The sequence below is a fragment of the Vanessa cardui genome, chromosome 18 (assembly GCF_905220365.1).
Source record: "Vanessa cardui chromosome 18, ilVanCard2.1, whole genome shotgun sequence".
Lineage (NCBI taxonomy): Eukaryota > Metazoa > Arthropoda > Insecta > Lepidoptera > Nymphalidae > Vanessa > Vanessa cardui.
The window spans coordinates 7,648,908-7,661,077 of record NC_061140.1 but is presented as its reverse complement, the minus strand read 5'-3'; the positions used below and the strand labels follow the sequence as shown (position 1 = coordinate 7,661,077).

Genomic DNA, 12,170 nt, shown 5'->3' with positions numbered 1-12,170 from the left:
CTTGCCTTTTATCCCAAGTGACCCACGCTGAGTCTAGCTGGCATAATTTTTATATAATAGTAATTATAAGAAGTAACATAAGTAACTAGTAAATTAAGTAATTGGTTGTTTATAATACTATGTTACTGTGCATTAAAAATTTTATAACCTAATATTGTTTCTTTATACCCACCACCAGAAAGGTAACAATATTAAACAATTAAATGAATTTAGCAAGTAAACTTCGTCCACACGCTCCGACCGTCCGAGCAAAAATGTGTCCACCACACCGCGAGTGTTCCCCATCTTGACATCTGGCATGACTTGGTGGCGTGATCGCTAGCCACGCCCCTTTCCTATGGGCTATCTTCTAACACGGCCTCTCCTGACGGGCGGGCGTCCACGTCCGCAACCCTGGTACGCTCGCAGCTTGGCCCTGGCTGACCTTCTGCCGACGCATCGTGCAACAAGTCATCTAATTCCGCTAAGAATAAAACAAATAAATATTAGAATTTATCTTTTAAATTCCTTAATAAGCACTCCTTTCATATAAAAATGTTCATACTTCATAACATTGCACACAAACATCTCTCATAAAGCATTCAAGCGATTAACTTCATGCATACATATCGATCTATCGAGGGCCCCCATTTGCACACACATGTCAATTGACCAAATTACGCATATAATGGTAGTGACTAGTATACCATGACAGCGCTCCATCTGAGCTAACTGCCCTGCCGTGACAGAGATTACATCTCCATGTCAACGTTAATATGACACAAACTCCAATGAGTAGGTCATCTGCCGTGACAGAGAAAACATCTCAATGTCAACGTGAATATGGCAAATACTCCAAATGAGTAAGTCCATCTGCCGTGACAGAGAACACATCTCCATGTCAACGTGAATATGGCAAATACTCCAAATGAGTAAGTCCATCTGCCGTGACAGAGAACACATCTCCATGTCAACGTGAATATGGCAAATACTCCAAATGAGTAAGTCCATCTGCCGTGACAGAGAACACATCTCCATGTCAACGTGAATATGGCAAATACTCCAAATGAGTAAGTCCATCTGCCGTGACAGAGAACACATCTACATGTCAACGTGAATATGGCAAATACTCCAAATGAGTAAGTCCATCTGCCGTGACAGAGAACACATCTCCATGTCAACGTGAATATGGCAAATACTCCAAATGAGTAAGTCCATCTGCCGTGACAGAGAACACATCTCCATGTCAACGTGAATATGGCAAATACTCCAAATGAGTAAGTCCATCTGCCGTGACAGAGAACACATCTCCATGTCAACGTGAATATGGAAGGGGTTCCAGTGGAACATTCCATCTATCGTGGTATATAATCACACTCGATACCATCACTCAAAATTATACGTTTCTATAAACAAAATATAATTATATTTGCACAAATATACCAAAAAATAATGGCAATTGTAACTTACAGTCAAAAAATGCTGCGCAGCTCTCGGGAGTCCACTCTCCAGCCCATGCCACCATATTTTCCGCTGCGGCTTCTGTACGCTTTCCGTACGAGCCAGCTAACAACTCCAACTCGTAGCGATGATGTGGAAGTTGTTTAAGGACCTTGTAGGGGCCACGCATGCAAGAATCTAATTTGCCTACTGACTGAGATGTTTTAATCACGAATACTAAATCGTTAACATTAAACACATTCGGTGATTTACGAGCTTTATTCACGTAATCATCTTGTTTTTGCTGATTAGTCGTCAAAAGTGACGTGGCACGTTGTCTACGTAGCGTCATGGTTGCCTCACGGTTAGGATTGGCAATATCTATCGCAACATCTCGGACAAGGGCGCGTATTACTGGTGTTGAAGAGTCGCTACCAATAAGTAATTGAAGAGGTGACATATTAGTGGTGCTATGTTTAGTACTATTTATTATGAGTTGCGTTTTCCACAGAACATCAGACCAACATTGATTTTTATGGTTCACTTCGATTCGGAGTAGATTCAATAACGTTCGGCAATACCGCTCAGCCTGTCCATTTTCGTGGTGCATACTTGGCGTGATAAAATGAATGTCACTACCAAATGATTTAACCATATCTTTAAACGCGGCGCTTTCAAACATCCGTCCTCGATCAGTGACCAAAAGTTTTGGAGACCCAAACAGTGAAATCGCGTCGGTAAAAGCTCTTTTTAACTCATTTGTATCTTGACGGTAAAGTGAGTATAAGAGACAATATTTCGTGAAAGCGTCAATTATTATTAATATATTCGTATAACCTTGAGATTCTGGTAAAGGACCAAGAACGTCCATATGTACTACTGAAAATGGAGCGTCAGGCTTAGACCAGGATTCTATCGGTTGATGAGGGGCTCGTGGTACCCGTTTGTGAGAAAGACATACGATACAGTGCTTTATATATTTCCTTACAAAAGCACGCAAACCGGGGAACCAAAAATGCCGTAATATGAGTTCTACTGTTTTATCGTAACCTATGTGGTCTTGGTCGTCGTGAAAAACGTGAAGTAGGCTTAATCGATACCCCTTAGGAATATAACATAATAGGCGGGATTCTTCAGCAATGACACAATATTTAACATATAAAAGTCCGTTTTTAAGGACATATCGGGAAGAATCTAATTGCCCATTATTAAGCTTATCGATAAGGTTAAGCGTCTCTTCGTCCGCGGATTGAGCTAACTTAGCCCAATTTTTCGGGTTTTGTATATGACATACATCGACAGGGTTCCGACTCAGATAATCGGCGTGAGACATAAAAGACCCCTTCCTATACTCAAATGTATACTGGAAGTCTTGCATGAAAAGCCACCATCTAGCTACACGTGGAAGTAAATCTTTTTTTCGTTCGGTTAATTTTAAGGCGTTACAGTCAGTAATAATTTTGAAAGATATTCCTAACAAGTATTTTCTAAAATTTTGAAGGGCCTTCACTACAGCCAAGGTTTCCAGTTCGTACGAATGGTACTTGGATTCCGCACCTTGAGTGGATTTACTAAAATACGCGACCGCGCGCCTGAGTCCACCCGCGTGTATTTGTATTAATACCGCACCATAACCTATTGCGCTTGCGTCGGTATGCAATTCGGTCGGTAATTTAGGGTCATAAATAGCAAGGACGGGTTCGTTTGTTAAGCAATCGATTATGAACTCACGTGCTTTATCTTGTTCTGGTCCCCACTCAAAGGACACATTATTTTTAGTTAGACGCGCAATACAAGCTGTTCGCTGAGCGTAATTCGGAATGTACCTTCTAAAATAGCCAGCAAGACCGAGAAACTGGCGAATTTGTTTGACGTTACGTGGCTTAGGCGAATCTATCAGCGCTTGTATTTTACGCATACTCGGCCTAACCTGACCATTTTTAATCACCCTTCCGAGATATTCGATTTCACTACTGAGGAAAGTGCATTTTTTCAAATTAATAGAAAACCCGGAAGATGTCAGCGTTTCTAAAACTTGTTTTAATAAAATTAACCCATCAGATACAGAGTTCGATAACAAAAGGACATCGTCTATGTATACTAGAACCTGTTCCGAATCTATGAAACGCTTTAGTGTTTTTGAAATAATCCTTTGATAAACTACCGGCGCATTAGATAACCCGTATGGCATTTTAATATACTCAAAGTGACCTTCCGGCGTCACGAAAGCGGTTTTGGCAATTGAACTCGCTTCCATAGGTACCTGGTGGAAGCCAGTGGCCATGTCTAGGCTAGTAAAGAATTTACTTGATCCTAATCTATCGATATGGTCCTCTATTAACGGTAACGGGAATTTATCTTTAATAGTTCGTGAATTCAAAACCCTATAATCGACACACATTCGGTCGGTACCGTCCTTTTTCTTAACTAGGATCACGGGACTAGCATATGGAGACTCGGATTCACGGATTATCCCTTTAGTCATTAAGTCCTTAATAATATTTCGAACGCGAACTCTCTCGTCATGTGACAACTTATACGGTCTATAACATACCGGTTCATTATTCGAAAGCTCTATTTTCATACTACCCGTCGTAACTGTTGAAGAAGCTGTGCCACTTATAAATGAATTTGAAAAATTATTAATAACCGATAAGAGCTGTTCTTTTTCTTCACCTTTAAGAGGTGTGTTAATATTATTAACGTCAAAAATATTGTTTACGTGTATAGGCGTAATTGAATGTGTCAAAAGTTGGACTCCGTTTTGTCGAAAATATGTGATGCCCTCGCGATTTAATATATCAGTACCAATAATAACCGGAGTACTAATACAACTATGCGGTACTACATAGAAATCAGCTTCGATAGATATGTGGGGTAGTTCAACAATTAATGTTACAAACGAAGTACACTCGACAAGCTGACTTCCTATACCCCGTAAAGCGCGATAAGTTGGTTTGTGGCTAACGTTCAAATGCTTTAATATTGAATTTGAAATAAGAGAAATACAAGAACCACTATCAATTAATATATCTGTCGGCACACCGTTTATTACTGCGCTTGTAATATCAGTGTTAGATTTTAATATACCACTATCTGATTTCGTACAGAAATTAACATTACGTTGGTTAAGATTACTGGATTCGGAACGCTGTTTTACGAAACAATCGTTAACTAAATGACCGCTCTTTTTACAAAAGGTACATATTTTCATAGGAACAGACTCGGTTTTAGGCGACTCTAAATGGTTAACTGGACGCATCCTTTTTGCGCTAATACAATCTACACGTTTGTGTCCGACTTTACCACAAAAATGACAAATTAAATTATTAAAGCCTCTCTTGTTCCCGTTGTTATGTCTCATAGAATTAGTATTATAATGCGGCACACGAGAAACATCGCGGGTAGAACGAAAATCATTTTTCGGCTTTACGTACATTGACATAAATTACACCAAGTCATTCGGTTGTAATTTCGCATTAGAGGCTGCGGCTTTAATATGAGGATCGGAAATACCTCTCAAAATAATGGCAACAATTAACTCATCGGACAACCCTTTGACCAATCGCAATCTTAACAACGAGCGTCTAGCATATTCGGCATAAGAGGCATAGCTTTTGGAATCCTTGGTCATCACTTCGTAGAGAATGTTCGCAACATCGACGGCTCGCGGGCACAATGCTTTAAATTCGCGTTTAAAGTTTGTCCATGAACGATCTTCACTGGACCACTCATTAAGCCATAAACGTGCTTCCCCTTTTAAACAATTTCCGATTCGCGATAAACACTCATTGTCGTCCCAACCGTTTATCTCTTTAGCCCTATCTACTTCCTCGCACCAAGCGTCGATATTGTGAACATATGGGTCAAAGTTAGAAATAAAATAATTATGAGACCTTACTTTAACTAACGAATTGATGGCCTCCGCGATTCTGCCAGCTGTGTCCTCGCCTGTGGATATGCTGCCTCGCGACACCGAAGCCGGTTGCTGACCCGCGGTCGAGTCGTCATCCCGCGTATCGTCGGTGTTCACATCGCTCGTTAGTGTGGGTAGAATTTGCGGTGGCTGCGATGTGTGCCCCAAAGACGTTGACGGAACCTGTAATAATAACTCGGACGACGGTGGCGGTGGAACAAAACGATCTTCAAGCGCGTTTAATCTTGCAAGGATGGTATCTAGTACATCCTTAGTCGACTCACGTTTACGTTTCCGAGAACGAGATTGATGCTCAGACATTTTTGTTTTCTTATTAATTAGCCAAAACTTAAACACAAATTAAAGCAAAATAAAAGTAATCTAAACATATAAACAACAAAGTTAACTCTAGTGTAGGTCAGGTTTACCAAAAGCGGGTAGGCAATCAGGCACTATCCCACTTCTGATATTATCGACCAGAAGTGAAATTAATTAAAAAAAAATACAAAACGAACACAAAATTATATTCTCAGATATTACAAAAATTTATTAATTTAATTATATTTAAATATTAAACAATTAAATGAATTTAGCAAAGTAAACTTCGTCCACACGCTCCGACCGTCCGAGCAAAAATGTGTCCACCACACCGCGAGTGTTCCCCATCTTGACATCTGGCATGACTTGGTGGCGTGATCGCTAGCCACGCCCCTTTCCTATGGGCTATCTTCTAACAATATATTATCCACACTAAAATGTCGGTGACTTATTTTTTAAATATTCATATAAAATCCAAATTTACTAATGTATGCAATATCCATAACGTACGTAGGCTGGCTGGCAAATATGCTACCTGATGGTAAGTGGTCACAACTATCCATGGACATTATCACGTGATTGCATGGGACCACTATGGGAAATACATGTTACGTCCCTTGTACCTCTAATTACACTGATTCACATAGCCTTCAAACTGAAATACATCTGAGGATGCAGCGAAGTAGCTTACTGCACACCAAACCAAGCACAATGAGCAGTAATTTAAATTTCATTTTCGGAACATATACAATTATACATAGCTTAGTATTATAATTGTAACTACTGAGTTCCTTGCCGGTTCTTCTCGGTAGAATCTACTTTCCGAACCTACGGTAGCATCATTTAGTATTAAAAGTTGTTAAATGACGATTCAAAAGTGCTTGTAAAAAGCCAACTTGAATAATTTTGATTTGATTTTACTGCTCTAGAAAATGGTTTAATTTATTTCTATTTACTTTATCCAATCTTGAAAAATTAAATTGAGTTGCCGATGGACGTGGAAACACTTTCATCAAACAAGAAAGCATCGAAGCAAGTCTTAGCATTCCCGTTTTTTCACTAACATCTTCCAAGCTATACGATAAATTTGTCGATCGTAATACGGTACACACTTTATTACATCCATACGAAGTCGAAAAAAGTTACAAGATAAATAAATGTTTTGCGCATAGAATGTTCTCAGTGACCTTCTCAATTACTGTTTCATATATTACGTATTCTAAGAGTGATCTACAAATTGTTGATAAGTTAGTAAGTACAGTATTTTAACTTTATATTTAGTTAGTAAAGTTTGTTGAACATGTTTCTTCCATTACGAAAATATATTGCTTAATACTATTTCGAAAAAATTTGAGAGTGAAAGGAAAGGACAAGAAACGAACAAGGTCGATTACATTAACAGGTTATTTTAACATTATTGGTTTTATTAATTTTTCAAACAATCAATATTATCATTTATACCCATGAGTGCATTCGAGTTATGTCACTTAGGTATTGCTGGTGGGATCGTAGTCGTAAACGACAGTGTTCCCTGCCGCCGTGCGTTGATCCGAAATTCCGGGGAGCTATTAGTAGTGAGGCTAGAGCCTTTCTCGGGAGACCCACATACCCATCCCGACCGCAAGGAGTAATATCATAGATACCATGATTGATAGCTTGATATTATTTTTTACAAGTTAAAGGCTTCCAATTAGTATTTGTTTCTGATCAAGTTTTTAATAACTGACAAACTTTTGCTTTTGCATCGTAATACAAAAAATGCATGTAAAAATTAAGATTTGATATTTTTTTTTAAAAATTGGGAATGTATATATGTATTTTGAAAAAGCAAACTTCATTTCTATTTCAACAATCCAGGAATCCATGTAATCATATAAGAAAAAGCATCAAAATCGATACATTCGTTTAGAAGAACTACACCCAAATAAAGATATTCTGTTTGCGTCATTTCAAACAGAAACCTATTTTAATAAAGCTTTAAATGAGATTTTAATTGTTTGAACGCTTAATCACAGGAAGTATCGGTCCCTTTATTCCGAAAGTATAAATCATTTGTTTTTAAGACCTTTTATAACGAAGCAGTAAATTTAAATGACAATCATTATTCGACTGTATTAATATTTCAACTAAATTAATTAGAGGTAAAAAAAACTGTAGATCCAGTACGCATTATTACAATAATTAAGATAATTTTCATCTTTCAAACATAATTAAGAGACCCTCAAGTTACATTGTTTAAGAAGAAAGACTCTCTAAACTCTATAATTACAATAAACGAATTATAAGGAAACGTCTCTCGGTTATCATTTTTATTTCCATTTATTGATTTCATTAAAACTTGTTACAGATGAGAAATTCAATTATTAATTAGATCAAAAAATTATCAATTTCGAGCAGCTTGCATAAAACGATGGCATGACTTTAACTCCTAATATCAGTATACCTATCAACATGAGCATGAGAAGAAACATTTCGAAGGAAAACTTTTGGTCTGATCGGCATAGTACAGCTGCAGCTAATTTCACACTGCCGAGCTAAGGCCTCATTTCCCTCTGAGGAGAATATTTTGGAGTATAATCCACTACACTGCTCAAATGCGGGTTGGATCCAAATGTGGCAAAATGTCGTAAAAATTTGATACATGCAGGTTTCCTCACGATGTTTTCCGAGCACGAGTTAAATTATAAACACAATTTAAGCACCTGAAAATCCAGCTTACCTGGTTTTGAACCCGCAATCAACGGTTAAGATGAACGCGTTCTAAGTTAATATGTCAGTACGGTCGGTGTTGTACAGCTCATTGTCATTATGGAGACCTATTATGATGAAAATCTATATTTCACAGTTCATTCAATCGCAAAGGTTTGTTGCGGTACGACTAGAACTCGCCAATCGACGTAACCCGTTAACGTTATTATACAAACGAACAAAGGGGAAAATTCGTCAATATTTACGATCAACCTCGCATATATAATGGCTGTTATCGATAAACACCTAAATTGCTTTTGCTCTAGTTGTATCAATAGTAAGGTTCTAGATGTCATTTTATATGATTAATTATTTATAATATAATATTTTTTATTATTGACTCGTAGTCGCCCGCGGCTACACTCGCATTTTAGGGTTTTGGTTTTCATGAGCTAGGTAAAAAAAGTAGCCTATGTCCTTTCTTAGAGTTTAAGTTTGCTTCATACCAAATTTCATAAAATTCGGTTCAGCGGTTTGATCGTGAAAGAGCGAGAAACAGACAGACAGAAAAGGGTTACTTTCACATTTATAATATTAATTTAGATTAATTAAATTTAATGCTCGAATATTTTATTAAATAATACAGCTAATTATAATCAATGCAGTGATGCTAGAGAAAAGCATCTTCCTTCCATCATGCCTAGATTTTACCTTAAAGCATAATGAAATAACTGAATCATTCGCTAATCGTTTTCTATTGGTTAAAATAAGACAGATTTCGTTGAAAGCGTTATGCAGAATATGCAATATACTACACCACTGGACTTGCAAAATGTAACTTCATAATTTGTACTAATGGATACTAATGATGTATGGGAAGTCCAGGGCGGCTTGAGTATCGAGCATATTCGCTAATGAAGAAATTAGTAATGATTTGCGTAAGGTTTTTAATTCTACAGACAGTGGTAGTGTCAAACCTAGCTGACTAACGGTTTGATATGTCAATCCAGCAAAAACGCAAAAAAACTTCAATCGATTATATAAAATATATCATTAATCATACACAAATGTATGCCATTTAAAAATTAAGGGATACTAACTCCAAGTACTTTTATCATCTGTGCAATCTTGTAAAGTTTGATAAGCCTTATTTATTTGAATTTTACTAGCTCCGCTTCGTACGGATACAACCCTGTTACTAAATTTATTTATTTATTTTTATTTATAAACACTTTATTGCACACAAAAGACAAAAGATACAGTGTACATAACATTACAAGAAGATATAACAAAAAAGAGAACCGTGCAAAGGCGGTCTTATTGCTTAAAGCAATCTCTTACAGACAACCCTTTAGAGTAAGAATTTGTCTGTGGGAAACGGGATGGTGCTTTAAATATATAAATTGACTCAGATTGACGAATTTCGGCAGGGAGTGTATTTCATGGCTTTGCAGCTGTCATCGTAAAGGATTCGCTATAGAAGTGGGTATGAGCGACCGGCAGTGACAGTTTGTTGTCAGAGCTTGACCGCATTTCATGTGGATAGCTGACGTCAGTACCCACAAAACAGAACATTTCCTTCTAATACGCGGGAAGAAGAGGATTATAGAGGATAGAGTAAAGAAGGGATAACAAATGTGTAAGTTGCGACGATGTCGAATAGTAAGCCAGTTAAGTTGCGCCCGATATTCGGAGACGTGATCAAATTTCCGTAGACCAAAGATGAATTTTATGCAAACGTTCTGTAACCTTTCTAGCTTATTGAATTGGTCCTCAGTAATGTTTGTGTAACAACAATCTGCGTAGTCCAAAATAGGAAGTAGAAGAGTTTGACATAACGTGATTTTAGTCTTAATGGGCAGAAAGTGTTTCCAACGTTTTAACAAATGAAAGGTGGCGAAAACTTTTCTACTGACTTCAGCAACTTGCACAGTCCAGGATAATGTATTATCGATAAGAAGACCAAGGTTTTTAACGGAACTGCTAAGTGACAAAGGCGTATTGTTAAAGATGATCGCAGGTAGGTTGGCGTAATCAACTTTAGTAAGTAGTTTGGGGCTGCCAATAATAATGACTTGCGCTTTATCTGGATTTACAAGAAGCCCGCACGTCTTGCTCCAAGTACAAATTTTATGCAATTCCTGGTTCAGCCTCTCAATAGCCCCTCCGATACCTGTTAAGGGAGCAGAAACGTAGACCTGCAATTCGTCAGCATAAAGATGAAAGGAAGACGAGAGGAGATGGGATACAGTATTAATAAAAATGGAAAATAAAAGTGGAGAGAGGATACTGCCTTGAGGGACACCAGATGAGAGAGATTGGAGGCTGGATAATTTATTATTAATCCGTACACATTGCTGACGACCAAACAGGTAGCTACGAAACCACTCACATGCATCGGAAGAGATATTAATCGACCGAAGCACTGCCAGCAGAAGATCTAAATCAACCGTATTGAACGCGTTACTGAAGTCCAATAATGCCAGGATACTAACATGTCTGTTGTCCATGTTAAAACGTATATCGTCGCATACTTTAAGTAGGGCAGTAGTAGTACTATGACCTCTCCGAAATCCTGATTGGAAATCAGAGAGTACATTGTACTCTGCTAGATACTTTGTTAATTGAAGATGGACAATACGTTCTAACACTTTAGACAGAAATGGAAGGATAGATATTGGACGGAAGTGAGAGAAAGATATGGGATTTTTGTTTTTGGGAATAGGAAGGATATAAGCTAAACGCCAAGTGGAAAGGAATTCGTTAGGGTCAAGGGAGAAATTGAAAATGTGAAATAATATAGGGAGAACATAATCTAACACAGCAAGTATCATTCTACGGTTGATTCCATCACATCCCGTGGCATCGGATCTTATTGCAAGGATGTTGGCCTTAACGTCACTAGCAGTGATTGGGGAAAAGTGAAAAGAGGGTCTGTTAGGAATAGGCAAAGATCTAAAATGATTTAAAGTACTGTCTGTCTGTCTGAGAAGAATTGCTGTTCTCAATCTTATCTTGTATATATTTTCGTTGTGCATCTCTACATACTTTACGGCACCGATTACTTAAACTCTTATAAATTTAGTATATTTGTAGACAACTTTCACAGCTTTTTCATTCAGTTCAGGGCTCTATTGATCAATATTAAATGCACAATGTATTTAAGGTACTTAATTGGGTTAAGATTAATGATGAAATGTTTAAAACCGCTTTGTAAATAAGCCATTATTTCTAATAAAATTAATGGGTAAAAGTAAGACGTATACATTCGAAAATTTTTAGTAGAGCTTTTTAAGATATACAATACTAAATTAAGTAAATTATTTTGATCCATTCCGTAGGATTCAGTCAGCGATTGCAATGTAAGCGCAAATATGTTTACCTCAGACATTACATTAGAAACTTCTAAAATTATCAGCGTTTAACTGCTATATTGTGTGTGTATTATACATATAAACCTTTCTCTTGAATCACTCGATCTATTAAAAAAAAGTACATCAAATTACGCGGTATAGTTTGAAAGATCTAAGCATACATAGGGATGTTTAAAAATGGTTGTCTATTATTAAACGTGAAATGGTCGTTTTTTGTAAGTTCACCTCTGTGTCTCACAATTGAATTATCTGTTAGATCAATGATTTATAATCATATAAAACACCAACAACGCATAAACACGTAAAATATCATCCTCTATAATTTTATAAGTTATAATAGAATCTTAAATTAACATTTCTTTTGCTACTAATTCAAGCAAATTCTTTTCTTTTGAAATTTTTAATTAAATGACGTTACAGGGATTTGAAACTTTTATTCTAAAGTTTATTTGATT

The 12,170-nt window shown here is 37.1% G+C and overlaps 1 protein-coding gene across 1 annotated transcript; it reads right to left on the bottom strand.

Moving 5' to 3' along the window:
• Positions 1-220: 220 nt before the first annotated feature.
• On the bottom strand, positions 221-2,015 carry LOC124537656. Its single transcript, XM_047114553.1, has 2 exons — positions 1,450-2,015; positions 221-463 (listed from the first exon to the last, which is right to left on the bottom strand). The coding sequence occupies exons 1-2, from the start codon at positions 1,877-1,879 to the stop codon at positions 336-338; spliced, it is 558 nt and encodes a 185-aa protein (XP_046970509.1). The 5' UTR covers positions 1,880-2,015; the 3' UTR covers positions 221-335.
• Positions 2,016-12,170: the final 10,155 nt, after the last annotated feature.

Excerpts from the sequence above, each read along its gene's own strand:
- LOC124537656 (XM_047114553.1), bottom strand. The coding sequence starts at position 1,879 with ATGTCACCTCTTCAATTACTTATTGGTAGCGACTCTTCAACACCAGTA. Across the intron at positions 464-1,449 it reads CTGCGCAGCATTTTTTGACT|CGGAATTAGATGACTTGTTG; the intron begins GTAAGTTACAAT and ends TTTTATTCTTAG.